The sequence below is a fragment of the Canis lupus genome, chromosome X, assembly GCF_003254725.2.
Source record: "Canis lupus dingo isolate Sandy chromosome X, ASM325472v2, whole genome shotgun sequence".
NCBI classification, from domain to species: domain Eukaryota; kingdom Metazoa; phylum Chordata; class Mammalia; order Carnivora; family Canidae; genus Canis; species Canis lupus.
The window spans coordinates 91,602,401-91,622,585 of record NC_064281.1 but is presented as its reverse complement, the minus strand read 5'-3'; the positions used below and the strand labels follow the sequence as shown (position 1 = coordinate 91,622,585).

Here is a 20,185-nt window from a genome sequence, read left to right as displayed (position 1 = left end):
GTGGCAAGAGTGAACATCCTTGTCTTATTCCTGATCTTAGGGGGAAGAATTTAAGTCCTTCACCATCGATTATGATGTTAGCTATAGATTTTTTCATATATACTTTCCACCCATATTTTGTTAGGTGTTTTTAGCATGAATAGGTATTGGTCTTGGATTTTGTCATATGCTTTTCTGCATCAATTGGGGTGATCATGCTACCTTTTCTTCATTTTATTAATACAGTGTATTACATCGGATGATTTTCATATGCAAACCTCCTTGCAATCCTGGGGTAAATCCCAACTGGTCATGCTATACAATAGCCTTAATATGCTGTTGGATTTGGTTTGCTAGCACTTTTGCATGTGTTTTTATGAGGGATATTGGTCTCTAGTGTTCTTTTCTCATGATACCTTTATCTGGCTTTGGAATCATGACAATGCTGGCCTTGCAGAATAAGGAAGTGTTCCCTCTTCTTTGTCTTTGAAATATGTAAGGATTGGTTTTAATTATTCCTTAAAAGTGTGGTAGAATTCATCAGTGAGGCCATCTGGTCCTGGTCTTTGTTGTCGTTGGGAAATTTTGATTACTGATTCAATCTCTACTTGTTACAAGTCAATTCAGATTTTATTTTTCTTCTTGGGTCAATTTTGGTAATTTGGGTGTATCTAAGAATGTATCCCTTTCATCTAGGTCATCTAATTTGTTGACATACATTTATGTATAGTATTGTCCTATCGTTCTTTTTGTTTTTTTTTTTTTAAGGTCAGTAGTGATTGTCCTCTTTCACTTCTGATTTTAGTAATTTGTATCTTCCTTCCTTTTGCCTTAGTAAATCTCGCTAAAGATTTGTCCATTTTGTTTTACTTTTCAAAGAACCCATTTTTGGTTTCATTGATTTCCTCTATGGTTTCTCTATTCTCTTTTTTGTTATCTCCACCTTAATCTTTACCGTTTCCTTCCTTTTGCTAGCTTTGGGTTTAGTCTTCTCTTCTTCTAGTTCCTCACGGTGGGGAGTTAGGTTATTGATTTGTGATCTTTCTTCTTTGTTAACATAGGCATGTATATCTGTGAATTTCCAGGGACTGCTGTTACTGTATCACATAAATTATTTCATGTTGTGGTTTAGGTTTTATTCACGACAAAGTATTTTGTAACTTTCCTTTTGGTTTCTTCTTTGATTTATTGGTTGCTTAAGGCTGTGTTGTTTAATTTCCACCTATTTGCAAATTTCCCAGCTTTCCCTCTGTTATTGATTTCTAGTTTCTTTTTTTTAAGATTTTATTTATTGATTCATGAGAGACACACAGAGAGAGGCAGAAGCATATACAGAGGGTGAAGTAGGCTCCCTGTGGGGAGCCCAATGCAGGACTCGATCCCAGGACCCTGGGATCATGACTTGAGCCAAAGGCAGATGCTCAACCACTGAACCACTCAGACGCCCCTGATTTTGCTGTGCTTCTGTTTGAAAATGAGAGCCTTCTGTCACACCAGAGTTAGGAGTGATTCACAACTCGGAAAACTCACTTGGAGAGCCTGTTAAGCCTATTATAAGGCCCCTCCCATGATAGTCTTATTCATCAGGTCTTGCTATATCTTTTGAAATGTATTTTTTTCAGTATTCACTACAGGTGACTCTGATGCTGGGAGTTGGGAGATCCTAGACCATATTTTCACTGCCCAGAGTTCCAGAGGGTCTATTTGAATCATTGATTTTATTAACTGTTTATTTAATTCACTTATGAGTTTAAGGGAAGTTGTAAAATATACACATACTCTATAGCCAGATGACATACTCTAAACTCAACAACAGAGATTCCCTTAGGGCTATTTTGAATCACATGCTTGAACTTGAGTGCCATAGTCAGGTGAGGATAATGCTTGATGGCTCTGCTCTCTTATTTTTAGCCCAGTTTCGAAGATAGCTATGGGTCTGTGTTTAGGTCTAATACCTAGAGATTTCTTAATGAGAGCCAATCAGGCATGGCGAGACTAGTGGCTATTTTTAAGTTTGATGGACTCTTGGTTTAAGCTATTGCTGGGAACAGCTAAGCTCTCACCTGCACACACTCAATCTACAAGTTGCCAGAATTTTGCTGAGCCGGATTTCGTTGTTATGCTATAGAGTCTCACTAAACAGTGCTTTTGTCTATAGTGCTTACACCATAAGGTTTAGGATGCCAAAGAAATTGAAAAAAAAATTTTAAATTAAATGTGCATTTACTTGCTGTCTAGGCATCATAAGTTAGTTTTCATGAAAAGCCAGTTACATGGTGTTCCTTTAGGGCTTCTGGATCCATAGACCTCCTTGACTTTTCCATTTACCTTCAGGTGGAACTAGTGAGGTCTCAGAAAGAGTAACTAAAATGATACAGAGAACAGAGGGGCTTTCTCCAAGCAATTTCTCAGAAAGGAAACATCTGGCGGAAACATTTAGCATAATCAATTTGCCAGTTCAGCAAACGTTTATTGAGCAACTACTATGTACCAAGCACAGTACTAGGGGTTAGGGATACTGTCATGAATAAAACAAATGAAAACTCTTCTTCATGGAGTTTATATGTGTAGTGGGAGATGTGGACAATAAATAAGATACATAAGCAAAATATACAGTATGTTAGTGATAAAAGTGCCAAGGAGAAAAGAAAAACAACATAGGAAGGGGATGATGAAGTGTCAGGGTGGAGGGATACAATTTTAAATAGGTTAGCCAGGGAAGATGTCACCGAGAAGGTGGCTTTTGTATTGGGACTTGAAGGAAGTGAGAGAGGCAGCCACATGTACATGGGGGAAGAGCATGCCCAGCAGAAGGAAGAGCATGCCCTTAGGGAGGAGCACACATGGAATGTTTGAAGTTCAGCAAACCAGCAGTATGTCTGGAACAGAAAGTGATGGGAGGCATAGTCACAGAGGTAACAGGGAGATAGATTATGTGAGGTTAGTGGGAGTATGGACCTTATCATGTAGTCCCCAAATACCGGAACTATAAGATTGCCCTGAAGTATGAACACATTTCAGAACAACAAAACAAGAGACCTTACTCTGTACACTGAATGTTAAATTAACAACTCCACCAGATCACACAAGCAAATATATAGTACCCAGAAGAGGTGTTCTATAAATTCATGGATGAGAGTTGCATGAACAAGTTAGAAAAGGCCTCCGGAACCACTTTTAATTCTGTGTGACTGACCCCACAAAAGATAACTAGCATTCCATTCCTTCCCCTTTTCCTAGAATAAAAAACAGAACAGTGACCTGGATCTATCATTGGCCTGACCCGTTAGCACTGTGTTACACCCCAGGCATTGGAATCTCTGGCCATAAAAGAACCATATTTGGAACCAAGATAGTAGCTAAGGTTATCACTGAACCAACATAAAGTAGTGGGGGGTGGGTGGAATATGAAGAGATGTGAGAGCTGCAAATACCAAAGGGGACCCTAGTGCTATGTAAAGCTAGTTTGGAAAGAGCTAGTGAGTAAACAGAAATGAAGATTGTGTCCACCTGCTCAATTGTATCACTTTCCATTGGTGTGCAGGAGAGAGATGGCTTATCACCTGGCCTTCCAAGGGGCTCTCCTGACGCAAATATTGGGAGCTTCTCAGGAGTGGGAGGTGCTCTGGGGTGTGTTTTTGAGGTGTAGAAAATGCTATGTCAAGAAGCCTAGAGGAGAGTAGTTTGAGGCTCCTAGGAGGAACTCAACTGGGAGCCCCAGGGACCAGATAGTTCAGAGAGGTAGAAGCCAGCCATAATGAGGACAAGGTGACAGGCTCCATCCTCACCTCATTGGGGGTGGGGGTACTCAGGTCCTCCCATCAGCCTGGCGCCCTTGAACAGTAAATTTAAATAAAGGTAGTGTGCTGTTTCTGCAAATGCAGCTTACAGACAAGCCCTCTTTGAACCTGATTTTCTCCCCTCTACCCAGCCCTCCTATGGAGAAACCCCACAGCCCTGATGGGTTTTCCTGACACAGACTGTGCCTCTCACCCCAATCAGCCCCTCCTGTTAATTAAAGGGGTATAGGACAAGGGAAAACACAAATCCTTTGACCTTGTGAACTCCATTAAATGGTTGAGTTCCTGTCCTGAGGGCAAAAGGGAGCTCCTGAATCCTTTTTAAGCAGGGGAGCAACCTGAATTCATTTCCCCTTTCTTGTTTTCACCTACAAGGGACCCAGCAGAAGTGTGCGCCTTGCCTCTAAGGAGTCTATTGACCAGAAGGATTTTTTTCTTTAGGAATTCTTCAGCCAGAGAAGTTTCCAGCTTTTGAGACCAGTGGCAGCATAGGGAGATGACTCATTCCTTTTCTCCCCCTCTCTCCAGAGCTCCTTTGAGCCCTCACCTGGACCGATCCGCTCACAGTCGTTGACCACGTTTGCCATGATTGCCTCTCCTGGCAGCACTCACCTGCCCATGAGTTTCAACACCCCGGCCACCACCAAGGGCTGTTTGGATTCTTCAGCTGCTCGACACAAGATGGCTTTAAACCCCCGGAAACAAAAGAAAAAGAAGAACCCTCAAACCAGTGTAAGTCCTTCAAGAGGCCTAAGAACAAACTCCCATATAGTGAAAGAGGAGTTCCAACCTTCACAAACTGCTTCTTGGGGAGTGGTATGGTTTAGGGGATCCATGCCCTAAGTAAGGATGGTAAAGTCAAGGGCACTATCCCAAGTTTGACAACCCCTCACCCCGCCAGAGGTGAGCAAACTTGTATCTAGTGGGTAGGATGTACTACCCATGTGGTATTTACATAAAATGGACTGAAGAAAGCAGAAACAGTGGCTTAAACCCCAGGAATTGCTTATTGGCTTAGCGTCTGGGAATTCATTCAGCCCTCTTTGTAGAGGACATTCAACCATGGCCCAGATCAGGAAATTATTAATCAGGTAAGACCCATGAGTTACAAATTGCAGCCCCATTCAACTCATTTGGAGGCAAGGCTTCCAGCAACTCCAAGCATTCAGAATTCAGCTATTAATGCCCCTAGAAATCTCATTGTCACATAGATGTCCCAAAGTTGTGTCACATGATTTTCTAGCAGGCAAAAATACATTTAGGCAAGCCAATTATGTTAAAAACATGGCCACGAGACTCAGAGATCTGACAACAAGGAGAAGTGACAGTTGATAGCAGAGAAAGATGGCAGGAATGATCTGGGGCCATTTAGTAGAGGGATCAAGAACCATGCCCACCTCAGTAAATCTAAATCTCTCAGGGCCACACCATATCATAGTCCAGTGTAATCGATCATGTTCCTTATTTATCCAAGTCATCAAGAAAAGTTTATCTGTGTTTGATATCTGTTTAAGAAGATAGGGAAATAGTGCCTTTGGAAAAGATTTTTACTAAAAGGTAAAAGATATTGGTGTTGTAAATTTTAATTTGCTAAAAGATGTTGGTGTTTAAAAAGATGTGTCAGTTAGCTGGAAGATTCACTTTGGTCAAACACTCAATTCTTCAGTGACTCTGGGGTATAAGTAAAGGGTTGTAAATTGGAACTGGAAGACACTAAAAGATTTTGTAGTTATAAGCATTTTACAGGGGAGGACATTAAAGTACAAATAGTTGCCTAAGGTCACACACCCAGATGGTAGTAGAGCTAGGGCCAGAACCCAGTGTTGACCTCCAGCCCTGTACTCTTTTCACCCCACAGTGCATCAAGCTTAGACACCTCAATTTAACTTTAGAAATTAGGTGGCTTAGTTCATTAAGCATCTGACTCTTGATTTCAGCTCAAGTCAGATCTTGGGGTTGTGGGATTGAGCCCCGCGTCAGGCTCCCAGTTCAGCAGGAAGTCTGTTTGGGATTCTCTCCCTCTCCCTCAGTCCCTCCCCCAACTTGTATGCTCTCTCTCTAAAAATAAATAATTTTTTTTTAAAAAAAGAAAGAGAACAAAATATGAATTGAAGAACAGTCAGGGACAGCAGGTCTGGGGGGCCCTCTGGTGGCCCTGAGAGTATCTCCTTGGTTGGTTGTCAAGCAGAAGGTGACCAATTACTATGCACTAAACACTATACATGCATTATCACCTGGACGTCTCACCACAAACCTGGGAGATGGGGAATGTTGGCTCAGGGAAAGGATGTATGGGCCTCTGACTCTCTTCCTTCAGCATAGCCTAATTAAGAAAAGGCCTGGGCATCACTTTCTAAGAAGGTCAGGACATCTTCTTCCATGTGACTCTCCCTGACACATGGATGAATATGAAAGGGTCCAGGATCATGTTGGACACAGAGGCTGCTGCCACTTGCTCCTTGCTTTGGAGTTTCTTAGGTTCCCCCTCACCCCTAATTTATGGAGGTGGGCATAGAGATTTAGACATAGATGTGGGCATAGAGATTTAGAGAACAACCTGGCGAGGCTCACACAGTGAGTAAATACTGGAGCCGATATTCGAACCCAGGCCTATCTCAACCTCATTCATGCAAAAGTAAATTACTTTGAGCTGAGTATGTTTGCACAGGCACCCTGAGTAGTAGCGTAAAGAGTAGGACATTTGCTTTTAGATGCATGGCAGAAAGGCTCACATGAGGCAAACTCTGGTAGCCGTTCAGTGCAGTGCTACTCTGACATTTCCAAAGCTGCACTGTAATCATCTGCAAGCCTTGTTTATATGAAATCAATTTCAACTCTTTCAGCATAAGGGTTGAACCCTTCATTATTTTCCCTCTACTTTCCCAGCAAAACCCAGATTCTCTTTCTTCTTTTGAGCTGGAAAGGCTTAATTCATGCTTTCATTAAATTCCCTGAAAAGAAGCCAAATGGGATTTGAGTTTGGCTCCCAAATCTGCTGAAGCCAATTTGGGAATTCCAATGTTGCCAAGAATATGATTGCCATCAGGCCCAACAACCCCACTTTTGGATTGATGGCCTTGTAGTGTGGTTCAGCAGTTTCCGGGGTGTCACAGAGGGTTCTCTGCAGCATATCACTTAGAGACCAGAAACTTCCAATCTAGGTGAATCACTTCCAATAGGTAAAATGATCACATATAGTAGGTGAAATGATCACCAGGGAATTAATGCCATTGGAAATAATTTCTATGGTTATTGTTATGCTCCCAGCAGAGCTATTTGGATATCAAGAACTTTTTTCCTAATGTTATTTTCTTTGGCAACCATGGAGGGGTGAGTGGGAAGCACTTCAGTCTGAAGCTCTTTCTTTCCCTCTTTCAGGCAAAACCAAAGCAAGAGGAGTCAATGCTTCTACTGGTTTCTGAAGAAGAGAAGAGTACAACCAAACCAAAAGAAGCTGACCGAAAGAAGCCGAAAAAAGACAATCCAGGTTGGCACAGCCGCACACTCATTCAGAAATGTGTATTATGAATTTAATTGCACAGTGCTTTTTGACAGGAGCTATATAAGATTTACCCAGGCTGCTGTCTGCCCCTGGTCCTCAGAGAGCTTTCAACTTAAGATGCATATCAAAGTGGTCCAGGTTTCTCCATCTATACTGCCTGACTAATACCATTACCACTTGCATGGGATTAAGGTAAAAGATTCTACCTGGATCTCTATCCTATCTAAGTGAATTTCTAACCAGAGAGGTATTTTGCGCTTGCTTGTTTATCAGCTTGTTTAATCCATGAAAACTAACAAAACCACAAAACTGTCTTGAACACACACACACAGAAGAAAATGAAATGAAAATCAAATTTTCTTTCTTTTAAATATTTTTCTCTTACTTATTTTTAATAGTTGTCCCTTTTACACACAGAGGCTAGGACCAATTCTGTGTTTGTGGGGGCAGTTACTTTGGTTTTCCATATAATCACTGGATAATGGGGAATTGACTTGCAATGTGTCTCACAGGTAAAGGTGGATCCAACTACTGATTTGCTGTTGATGAGCTGACCTTGTAATCAGTTCATAAAACTGAGATTTCAGTTTGATTTAAAAATTTCCAGGTGGCTCAGCGGTTTAGTGTCTGCCTTCGGCCCAGGGCGTGATCCTGGAGATTTGGGATGGAGTCCCACATCAGGCTCCCTGCATGGAGCCTGCTCACACACCTGCCTGTGTCTCTGCCTCTCTCTCTCTCTCTCTCTCTCTCTCTCTCTGTGTGTGTCTGTCATGAATAAATAAATAAAAAATTAAAAAAAGATCTTCAAAAATAATTTCCAACTGCAGAGGCTAATAGTGACCAGGTCACTCACTTTCTTCGGAATGGCTGCTTCTCTGTAAGGAGGAATTCAGTAGTGAATAGGTACCCGCTGGGCCAGGGCAGAATGTTCAAATTTTAGGAAGTGAAAGGCATGTATATTTTTCCTTTCCTTATTTTTCTTAGGTACAGGTGTCTCAGGCCTGGAACAGAGCAAGAAAACTGAAACTTACGATAAGAAGACAGTAGATCAGGCCGCAAGTGCAGATGCTGCTGGGAGTCAGAGCTACCCATTGTCAGCGGCACATGGAAGACGAGGTGCAAAGAAAGGTTCGAGTGCTTCAGGAACTAGTGAGTGTGTGCCCAGAGGAAGAAGCTTCAAACAATCCAGTCGAGGGCTCCGCAGTGATAGGGCGGGATCCCCACCTGCCAATCAGAGTGCCAGAGATCATCTTCTCTGGAACCTGTCTTTGGAGCAGCAAGTTCTGGAGCAGCCCACGACTCCACAGGCAGAAAGTCCTACTCCTCAGGAGCTTCTTTCAGGTAAAGATGCCACCAGAAAGAGAGGTGCCGGTGTCGATTTGAAAGTCAGAAAAGTCTTGGCCTCACCAGCCACCCCGGAAGACTCGGCAGAGTCCACGGTCAGCGATCCATCGCCATGCCCTGAAGCCGAGAAGCCAGCAGCCAGAGCTTCTCTGTCCACAACCCAAGAAGATGTCATCTTCTCAGTTGCAATGGAGGCTCAAGTGTTTATGGATCCTTCTCATATCCAGTCAGAAAGGGAGGAAGCTTTCAGCTTTGATTTGCAAGCCATCAAATTTAAAATGGAGTCAGTTCAAGATGTTCCAGCGGTCTGCAGAGAAAAGTCTCCCGGAAGCATTCTGCGGGCCGTTACAGCCAGCATCTCGGGTCCCACGAGCACTCAGGCCGAGGGGGCCGTGTCTGCAGAGAGGCTGCCTCCCAGAAGCCTCTCCTGGGTCTTGGCGGACCTCGAGGCTGAGGAGCGGTCCTCGGCTTCAGAGAGCTCCTCAGAGGAGGCCAGCGGGTCTGAGCTGCAGCTGCTTCGCGGCCGTTCGTTCCAGGCTTTGGCGAAGCCCAGAGATGATGACCAGAAATTCTTCACAGAGTCGGAAAGTTCGGCTGTGGAACTGAGCAGGCCGGAGCAGCCGCTGGCTCCGCGGTATTCTTCCCTGATCCTGACAATGCCCAAAGTTCAGGAAGCATCCTCGGATTCGGCCAGTCCCTCAGAGGGCGAGCGCGACTCGGGGCGGCACCTGGCCCTCAGGCACCCCTTGCAGTCCTTGGGGATGCCTGAAGATTACCTACAAGTCTTCTCAGTCTCCAAAAGCTCCGGGGACCCGAGGGCTTCAGAGGGGGAGCTGACTCCCAGATGCGCGTCCCGGGCCTTGGGGGAGGCGGAAGGCTGGGCCTCCTCCGCCGAATCCAACAGCTACGGCGCGAAGTACAGCAGCGCTGACGACTGGAGCACCTCGGAGGAAGATGTGCGCCCCAGGCCCCCTGCCCAGGCCCCCGGGAAGCCCACAGACGTACTGGAGATCCCCTCGGGTTCAAAGAGCGCCCCCGAGGACTGGGGCGTTTCCGTGGAGGGGCTCGCTCAGTCCTTTTCGAGGCCCAAGCTTCAGCAGCAAGTGTCGTCGGAGAGGAGCAGCCTGGTGGAGCCGGCGCCGGCCGGGAAGGTTGTCCCGTCCTGGCTGCACCCCCAGGCCGAGCATCAGGCCCCCGGGGGCCGCGAGAACCCGGCTGAGGACTGCAGCATTTCTCTGGAGCCGCTGCCCCCCAGAGTCTCCTCTAGGCCCACCGGGCAGCCCAGGATCGAGCAACCAGTCGCCAAAGGTCCAGAAATGGCGACTGCCGTAGGGGGCAGGGCCGCGGAGCTGCTGCCCCCGAAACAGCCTTCTCAGCCCCCGCTGAAACCCGAGCAAGCCGTCCCCGAGAGGCCCGAGCGCCCAGTCGTGGAGGGGAGCGTCTCCGTGGAGGTGGTGCCTCCCAGAGGTCCGTTCCGGGCCTTGGCGAGACCAGCCGTCGAGGAACAAGTGTTCTTGAGCGTGCCGAGCGCCCCGGTCGAAGAGAACGTCGTGGTGGAGCCGCTGCCGCTGCCCAGACATGCTTCCCAGCGCCCGGCGCCGCTTCTGGTCCAGGGGCAGGTCCCCGCGAGCGCGGGAAGCGCCGTGCCCTTTGCTGAGCCCCAGCCTCTGCAAGTGCTTGTGCAGCCCTTGGTGCACCCCAAGGTGGAACCGGACGTGTTCTCCGGCCTGGAGGGTGCCGCCACCGAGAAGGTCATTGCAGTGGAGCCACCGCTCCCCGAACATTCTGCTCCTCCGTCCTTGCCGAATCCTGAAGCCCAGCAAGAGTCAGACAACGCCGCCGAGGAGGGCGCGTCTGTGGAGCTGCCGTCCGGGTTCCCGGCCCAGCCCTCGGTGAGGCCAAAACTCCAGCCACAGCTCCCTCCTCTGGACACGGCGGGCGCTTCTGCCGCGTGCAACCAACCCGCGGGGCCGGCGTCTCCCAGGAGCGTCTTGCAGTCCTGGCAGAGCTCCCCATTCGAGCAGCAGAGCTCTGCGAGTCTGGAGAGCGCCGCTCTGGAGTGGGGCATTTCTCTGGAGCCACTGCCTCCCAGGAGGCCTTCTCAGACCCGGAAGAGGCGGGCGGCGGCCCGAGCCGCCTCCCGGGAATCCAGGAGCCTTGCGGCCCGAGAACGGAGCTCTCCGGTGGAGCCAAAGCCTCCCAGAGGCGCTTCCCTGACCCCAGGGAGCGCAAAAGTCAAGCAGCCGTCCTGGGCAGTTCCAGAGGGCTCCACGGCCCAGAAGGGCGGTTCTATGGAGCAGCTCCCTCCAAGAATGTCTTCTCAGTCCCTGACCAAATCAGTGAGCAAGCAGCAGGTGTCCTGGGCAATTCCAGAGGGTTCCGTGGCCCAGAAGGGCGGTTCTATGGAGCAGCTCCCTTCCAGAATGTCTTCTCAGACCCTGACCAAATCAGTGAGCAAGCAGCAGGTGTCCTGGGCAGTTCCAGAGAGCTCTGTGGCCCAGAAGGGCAGTTCTATGGAGCAGCTCCCTCCAAGAATGTCTTCTCAGACCCTGACCAAATCAGTGAGCAAGCAGCAGGTGTCCTGGGCAATTCCAGAGGGTTCTATGGAGCAGCTCTCTTCCAGAATGTCTTCTCAGACCCTGACCAAATCAGTGAGCAAGCAGCAGGTGTCCTGGGCAATTCCAGAGGGTTCTATGGAGCAGCTCTCTTCCAGAATGTCTTCTCAGACCCTGACCAAATCAGTGAGCAAGCAGCAGGTGTCCTGGGCAATTCCAGAGAGCTTTGTGGCCCAGAAGGGCGGTTCTATGGAGCAGCTCCCTCCAAGAATGTCTTCTCAGTCCCTGACCAAATCAGTGAGCAAGCAGCAACCATCCTGGGCAGTTCCAGAGGGTTCCGTGGCCCAGAAGGGCAGTTCTATGGAGCAGCTCCCTCCAAGAATGTCTTCTCAGTCTCTGACCAAATCAGTGTGCAAGCAGCAGCCGTCCTGGGCAGCTCCAGAAGGCTCCATGGCCCAGAGGAGTGGTTCTACTGAGCAGCCCCCTCCCAGAGTGTCTTCTCAGCCTGAGACCAAACCAGTGGGCAAGCAACCAGCCTCGGCAGCTCCAGAGGGCTCTGTGGCCCAGAGGAGCAGTTCTACTGAGCAGCCCCCTCCCAGAATGTCTTCTCAGCCCCTGACCAAACCGCTGGGCAAGCAGCTGGCTCCTGCAGCTCTGAAAAGCGCTGCCATTGAGGGGGTTGCTTCTACAGAGAGAGGGCCTTCCAGGCAGCCTTCCCAGCCTCCCACCAGATACAAAGTCCAGCAAATGTCATCAACTTTTGAGAATGCTGTCCAGGTAGCCATTTCAGGGAAGTCAGTGCCTTCCAAACAAGCTCCCCAGCCCTTGGGGAGGTCTAAGGTTCAGGAGCTGTCCTCACGTCTAGAGATCACTGCTGCTGAAGGAGGCAAGTCTAAGAAAGCTTCAGTGTCCAGGCAGCCTTCCCAGTCATTTGTGAAGTTTATGGCAGAACAGGTCTTTTCAGAGAGGCCCACTGCTGAGGGGAGAAGCCCTAGGAATCCTCCACCTGCAAATCAACCTTCCAAACCTCTGCTGAGGTCAAAAGTCCAGTACCAAGCTTTCTCAGAGCTGGAGAATGCCAGTACCAAGGGAGGCACTTCTTCGAAGCTACTGCCTATGCCACCACACCCTATACAGCCCTCTGGGAAGCCTGAAGGCCCAAAAGAAGTTCTCTCACATCCAGAGAGTGCCCCCCTGAAGTGGGGCCGTTCCAAGGATCAGCTGCCCCCCGGACACCTTTCCCAGGCACTGGGAAAGCTGGAGTACCAGCAAGGGATCTCCTTTTCTGTCTCTCAGAGCTCTCATGAAGAACGGAAGAGTTCTCAAGGGCAGCTGCCTTTCAGAGGCCCTCCCCAAGCCAAAGAGGGGGCCAAATTACAGCCACAGCTTTTCTCAACAGGCCCAGTGAGTGTACCTGTAAAGCGGAGCAGGTCTGAGGAGCCTCAGCCTCCCAGACACCCTCGTCAGGCTTTTGCAGGCCCTGAATATCAGCCACAGGGTCGTTCAGGTCCAGTGTGGGCCGCCTCCACTGAGGGAACCATCTCTGAGGGCGGTTCTGACAGCTGGTCACAACCAAAAGGCCCAGCTTCTCCAAACAAAGCCAAGAAACATAAACAAGGCTCTGAAGACCCCATCAAGAATATCCTGACCTTTGCTACCAAACCAGTGAAGTTCACTACTGCTCCTGCCAAGCAGGTGCCCACTTTGGGGGGCACTGTCTCTAAGGAGGAGGGTCTTGAGGGCAGCAATCAAAATAACAGCCATCCAAATGTGTCCACCACTAGGGCTAGTGTGGAAAACCTTTTTGGAGTTCGCCTGAGAAAGGTCCCTTCCTTGAAGAAGTACAAGAGGGAGAAACAAGATGATCTTACCAAGCTTTCTTCATTCTTCTTGGGCCCAGTTTCATCTTCGGCAGGTAAAGAACAGCGAATCAGAAGTGCTTCCCAGGGGCTCCTGGGCACCGCACAGTACCTCACCTACCCATTTGAAGTTGCAGAAAAGCAACAGAGCAGGCCCAAATCTGAATGCTTCATCAAGAAGCAACCTGCTTACAAGGTCCCAGGTGAGACTTTCTCTTGCCAGAGGGCACATAGGTACCAAGTGGAGGAAAGAGCTAGAAATCAAAGTCTTGAATGCATGGGTGGGAGTAGAGTCTCTTCTAGACTTGCCTGCTAGTTGTTGCTTTGATAGGGCTGGATTGTGGATATTATGAACAGGATGGTGCCCCATTCTCAATTAATGGATTTGGAGATGGTTAAATTTTGAGTCTTCCCTCTCCCAAGGAGATCCGCCATGGACATCCATCCACATTCTGCGATGGACACATTACTATCTCCCTATTCCTTCTCCCCCAACCCTCTGTGCACCTTTCATTTAGATGGAATTTTATACTTTTCTCAAAACACCTTTACACATAGTATGCTGCCCCCACACCAGCATGTGGTTTTTAAAAGCCAACTCATTAGTAGAGCACTATGTTCAGCCTCTCAGCTTGAAATCTTACTTTACTATAAATGTTTATACTTCCATAGCTTCTTCACGCACCTAAAATGTCTATGAATCCAGAGTGAGGTGATCTTTTGGGGACTAATCTCCCTCAAAGCCTTTGTGCCTTCACGCTGACCATCACCTGGCCTTCATGCCTACAGCCACGCCCCTGTAGCCCCACACTCACATGAGAGACCATGAAATACCAAATACTATAGGATGTTCCTTGGAGTTAGAGGAATGACATCAACAGCCTGAGCTTCTGGCCTCCTGAGAGTTTCCCCAGCCCACCTGGAAACCATGGTCCTACCCTGATTTGGGGATAGGAAGAGGGATGGACAAGGGAGGGAATGGGACCAGTAAGAGGACAGTATGCAAACTTTGAGGTACAGCCTCTTATCTACACAAGTAGCTCCTGCCTAGCCAGGTTATGAGGATGGCATAAAAGAAGGGGGCCCTTTTCTATATGATCTCTATTTCTTTTCATCTGGCAATTAACAAGGACCCCATCTGGTACATGATTGCGGGTTAGGCCCCCACCTGGCTCAAGACCCTGTCTGCCCCACTTCAGTACTAACTCCTGTCTTTCCTTTCTCAGGAAAGGCTCCTGGTCGACAGGCAGATTATGGCACCTTCGAGCCAGCTTGGATAACCATGGTAAAGCAGAGGCAGAAGAGTTCCCAGGTCTATGTTCCTAAGAAAGAGGCAAAAACCAAGAACAAAGCTGGAGCCAGGGCTGAGGCCAAAGAGCCTAGAGGGGTAGAACCTCCCTACAAATCACTCCAAAAGGTTACTAGAGTTGGTTGACTAAGCTTGTACCTGGAATTTTGTCAAGTGTGCAGTGTACACTTTGGGTACATTAATCAAGGCGGTGGAGCGGGGGGTGCACTTCGGGGGAAGAGTCTTGCCTGGTACACATACAATAATGTGCCCTACTTTTGCTCTGAAAGAGTTTGTGAAATGTAATGAGTATGAGAAGGTTCTGTAAATAAAATCCTGTCCTAAATATTCTAGAGCAGGATTCCATGAAATTGATTGAACAGTGAGGAATAAGTTACGGGGGAAAAAACCCCCAAGGTTACCACTGAGGTGAGAGTTGAGTAACTATCCTTACAGGCATTTTATGCCTGTGAATATATGTATGCATTCAAGACAGTATAAATGGAATCAAAATATATGTACTATTTTTCATTTGACATTTCATTTCTGGGCACCTTTCTATATCATACATAATGATTGACCTTATAAAGGTAATGTTTGATATTTGGGGCTTTACATATTGGTTTGGTTTGGTGTGGCACCTCCCTGCAGGTTAGAAGCAAAGTTACGTGATGATCTAGACTAATGTTCCCACATGTGTACCAAAGATGACGGGATGATGTTTTGCTTTCATTGTCCCATTTGTGATGTCTTTGGAGGTACTGGGATGAGAACCCTTCTTGTCAAAATGACAGAACACTGACCTAAGAAAACATCACATGTACATATGAAGAGATATGCACTAGTGTATATAAACTCATTAATTTAGACCAGTTGTGGAGAGGTTCATTTGAAAAGCTTAAAAACTGTACAATTCTGAAGAGACTTGTAGCTACATCCCTTTCTAGTGCAAGGAGTACATGTTGGCTCGTTGTTAAGTGTTGGCAACATGCTAGGGAAAGGATTGTTCTCAAGTTAAATAATTGTTAGCCCATTTATGCTATTTGTGTGATTAGACAACCTTTCCTTCCAGATCTCAAACGTGGTAAACTTGGACCTAGCTAAGGTTTTGTGAACCTAAATTCTAAGCCAAGGTCCTCACAGTGCTATTTCCTTCCTTGTCTTTCTCTTTCTTTCCTTTTGACTAATGTTGAACTCATAATAGCCAGGGAACAGCACTTGCACTCTGTGGTATTCTGAATAAGTAATTCGCTCTTTTCCACCTTGGGACTTAACAAACTTTTTGTTTTCATTTTTATATTAAAGGGAGCTGGCCTTGCAAATGAAAACCAACCCAGAAAGATTTTTACTTCTGTTGTCAATAAACAGGAGAAGATGGCACAGAAGAAGCTGTCCATCAAGTCCATCAAAGCAGGTAAAAACACCTCCCCCGCCACCCCCCCCCCCAAAGAAGGAGCCCTAGCAGCATATTGGGCAACTTTAGCAATTTCAATCTCAGACAACATGTCTTTCCCTACCCCTCCCACACCTCAAATCGGCCTCATGATTCCCATGGCTCTTCCATTAGGTACAGATATTAGCTTGTTTCAGGAAAATCTAATTGTTAGGACTACTCTGAGTCCGGTATGTAACTTTCAGAGGGTCTCCTAGTCTTCTGCTGCATGGAGGAAGCTGATATAGGCACAGAGCTGTGATCACTCGGTAGAATGGTCCTGTGGCTGAGATTCAAGAGGAAAGCACCAAGCTACTTTCCAGTTTACAGCAAAGCAGTACTTTCTTACCTGCTACAGCCCCAGTGACACTTTAAAGTAATCCACTGTAAAGGCCCAGTGGTGTCCAATTGTTTCCTTTAACTATTTAAAAGTCTTGTTTCTCCAAGTCCAGCAAACACTGGACTGGGATAGAATAGAACATGGTCTCAATAGTAGAGTTGTGTCCCAGAGGGATTTTCTTTTCCATTGGAGCAGGGGGAGGGGAGAATGGATATGTATTGAATCATCTTTGTCCTCTCCCTTAGTCCCCTTCATGAAGAAATTAGACTAGGAATTTAGGAAGCCATTGTCTGGCCATGAAATAGTAACACCTGACCTGCTGATAGTTATTAATAATCTCATGGGCACTGTACTCCTGTCAAGTGGTTCTTAATTGTGCTAGAATTGCCTGGTGAGCTTTTTAGTTAGCTCCATTGCTAATTCCAGTAGTTCAGGAAATAGTGTGGGCATTGGCACTTTTATTCATTTATATATTTTTTAAAGATTTGTTCATTTATTTTAGAGATGGAGGGGAGGGGAAGAGGGAGAGAGGGAGAATCTTAAGGAGGCTCATGGAGTCTGATTCAGGGCTCGATCCCACAACCCTGAGATCAGGACCTGAGCTGAAATTAAGAGTCAGATGCTCAACCAAATGAGCCACCCAGGTGCACCTAGTCATTGGTATTTTTTTAAAAAGCTCTAGCTATATAACACCAGTCAGGCTTCTACCCAAATCTGTGTCTTCCAAAATTGCAATTCTAATTGACCAAATAAAAGTCTGGTTGCTTAAAAAAGAGAGAGAGAGAGAGAGAGCCCTAGGTGATTCTAATGTGTAGCCTGCACACTGGTTGAGTCTAAGCCACTGAGTCAGTCAGCCATAAAGCAGGATGAAGTAAGGAGTAGAACTGGGGGATGGGGCGGTTGTCTGCTTGGTCAGAGTAGGTGGTATGGTGTTCTTTAGCACAGACTTTTACTGGGTAGATCTACCAAGTCATTAGTCATTTCCTGTGACATGGATCAGCCAAACAAAAATAACATTACCTGATTTGAAATGTAAAAAACTGAATAGGTAACATATTGTCTGTTTCCTCTATGGTCTCAATTCAAAAATGTAAGATAATCTAATAATAACCACCCAAACTTTGGCCGTTCCAGCTCTAGGTATTTTCTCTCAGGCCTTCCCATGCCCAGGCCCTCATGGCCACAGCCATGTAGATTTTATCCCTTCGACACACCACCCATAGCAGTGCACATGCACTGACTTTTGGAAGCCAGAGGAAACCGGAAAGGAGGAAAAATTCTACTATATCCCATTAACATACCCGAGTGTCTCTGGAGCTTCTTACTTCTGTGGTTCTCATAGGATTTGAAGATCCGAAGATAGTTCAAGTGCCTGCAGTGGAAAAAGAAACCAGGCGATCTTCAACTCTCCCAGCTGTGCTCCAAGAGCCAGCACAGCCAGATGAGCCAGTTTGGTTCTCCCTGGCCAAGAAGAAAGCCAAAGCTTGGAGCCATATAGCAGAAATCATGCAATAAATAGCTCCTGGGCGGAGCTTCAGCATTTCAAATGATCGTTGCCAATAGCTTCATTAATGCCATGTAGTGATTTATTTACCATAACCACTTTTTATTAACCAAAAGACCCTTCAACTAAAGCTAACAATTATTTGAATGTAACAAATGCCATGAATGCCTAACTTTTAGTACAGTCACTGCCAACATTTGACAACCTAGCATCTCCTCTATAAAAACTGGAAAATGCACAGCTATAGAACTGGGAAATCTTTAACTTTGGACAATGAATGAATTTTAGAAGAGAGAAAGCAAAAACGTTTTGTGGGAGTAACAAAGAGGGGTTGGTCATTTCCCTTGATCAAATAAATTAATTTGAATGGAAATGGCCAAATGATTTGGCCCAAGGATTGGCTTTTAGGTTTTATGAGCCTGGTTAAATGCTTCAGTTCTTTGGTTGCTGCTTCAAGCTTCACAGAAGACCCTGAGAAGAGGTGGTGGAAGTAAAAATTCTGGGTCTTCAAGAAAAGTTTCACACAGCTAGTCCCCTGATTAGCCATTGCCTTTTGAGACACCACCTTGGTATCCCTGGAGCCCCCCAATGCCTCTTATAGAAAGCCCTCTCTGAGCATGCCCTGCACCACCAGCCTGGCAGCAGTAAGCACCTCCCTACGAGGCTGAACATTTCCCAGGGATTATAGGGCTCCCCTAGATGGCTAATTCATCAGTGCTTGATCTCTTGCCCCAATGCCACTGTGACTCTCTAGGTGCTGAGAAATGTACTGGAATGGCATATATATCTTGTTTTTTTTTTTTTTTTAACAAGCTTTAACTTTTTTAGCAGCTTTAACAGGGAACCTCCACATGCCCAGTTTCTTGTCTGTTCCCTCAGCAGCCTCTGTTTCAAAAGATTTCAACCCAAAGCAAGACCACAACCCCAAAGCCATAGAACAATTAACTTTCTGCAAACTAGAAGCCTTAGGTGCTCAAATCAGCCTAGCTTCTCCCTGCCCTCATTCCTGGAGCTACACACCTCACACAAGTTACTAGGCTAGACAGGTCCCCACCCCACCTCCCCGGCTACCCCGTCCCCCATGAACCACTCTCGCAAGTCCTTTCCTTCTAATTCATCCTGCAAACACACCAAACACCAACGGAGGCTTCCTTTGGGTGCCCGGACATACCTAGCTCATTTCCTTAGGAGACCCAGAAGCGTCTTGCTCTACCTTTCACTGTGTCTGCTTCTGTCACTACAGGGCCACTTTGCTAAAACAGAAATGTAAGCCGAGACAACTAACTGTGCCTTTAAATTCTGAGTGGGGTGCTGCCTCCTGCAAACAGATTCACTGAGGCAGTGAGGTGCCAGAGCTAATTTGAACCCGTGGTGCTTGGTTTTGCTGGGGATGCTTTAACGTGACTTTGTACGATCATATGCTGGATTTTGCATTTTCTTTATAAAGCATCTATTTTTTTCCTGATACTGTATCTTTGCCGTTCTAATAATGCTGGGTTTTTGATTGATTGGATTTGATTTCCTTTGTACTTCCACAGTGAACAGTTGATTTAGGTAGATGCCCTTTACCCAGGTGATCCCCATAATTAGTTGTAACACCTCCCCTACCCCCTTCCCTCAGAGTAGACCCCCATTAGCTTTTTCTCACTTTGAGAGCTCTTCATTAATAATTTCTTTTCCACAGCTAACACAACTGTTTTTAAGTTATGAAGTTAAGTTTTTAACACCTAAATGCGCATTCTAACAAGTTTTCACCCTCCTTCAGCGTTCTTGATTTTTAGTATGTATCTGCAAAGCAAATAAAGTCAATAAAGCTTGTTCCATAGTCTGTCTTTGTCACTTTGTCATGTGGGGAGGGAAGTTGACTAAGATATTGATAACTCAGACCTGAGGGTTGTCAGAGAAGCAAGATGTTCCTATGAGACTGTGCAGAGGACAAATGTGCCCTGACCATGCTGATGGCCCCCCCAGGTGGATATTTGTAGAGGGAAGTGGTATTAAAGAGAGGTTTTGTGTATAAACACCTGGCGAGCAAAGAAAGGAACCAGTGGGGAGTAGAGGGAGCTGAATGGTTGATGGCTGTCCTCCAGCCTGGACTAGGGACTAGAAGCAAGATTGGCTGTTAGAACAAGTATTTTTGGGCAACTCAGGTGGCTCAGCAGTTTAGTGCCACCTTAAGCCCAGGGCCTGATCCTGGAGACCTGGGATGGAGTCCCACATCGGGCTCCCTGCATGGAGCCTGCTTCTCCCTCTGCCTCTCCCTCTCTGTGTCTCTCATGAATAAATAAATAAAAAATTTAAAAAGAACAAATATTTTCAGAAGCCAGGGGCCTCACTATGCCCAGGTAATAAAGTGTAACATGGAGTGAAGAGGGGCAAGGGCTAATAGACCAGATACTTAACCTGGACTGGCCGTAACATTTGTAAAACTTGGAGGGGTCAGAAAAAGAGTTCATTTGGGGATCCACATACCATATATGTATATTTTTGAAATGTCTAGATCAGCATGTTTTATTGAATGGTTTATCTCCTTCCACGACAAGTGTATGTTCATAATGACCTGAAAGGATTTAGAATTCTCA

General features: G+C 46.5%; 1 protein-coding gene across 7 annotated transcripts in view; it reads left to right on the top strand.

The window, feature by feature from the left end:
* The window catches only part of KIAA1210 (KIAA1210 ortholog), a 58,667-nt gene extending 39,246 nt beyond the window's left edge, over positions 1–19,421 (top strand). For 4 of the 7 annotated variants that reach the window (XM_035712083.2, XM_035712080.2, XM_035712078.2 and 1 more), the window contains 6 exons: positions 4,308–4,511; positions 7,158–7,266; positions 8,266–13,242; positions 14,266–14,456; positions 15,633–15,741; positions 17,442–19,421. In XM_035712083.2, coding sequence (XP_035567976.1) covers positions 4,308–4,511; positions 7,158–7,266; positions 8,266–13,242; positions 14,266–14,456; positions 15,633–15,741; positions 17,442–17,614 — 5,763 coding nt within the window. In that variant the 3' untranslated portion in view covers positions 17,615–19,421. The remainder of the gene's footprint in view (positions 1–4,307; positions 4,512–7,157; positions 7,267–8,265; positions 13,243–14,265; positions 14,457–15,632; positions 15,742–17,441) is intronic. The other 3 variants (XM_035712082.2, XM_035712081.2, XM_025431501.3) reach the window with 3 other exon arrangements.
* Positions 19,422–20,185: the final 764 nt, after the last annotated feature.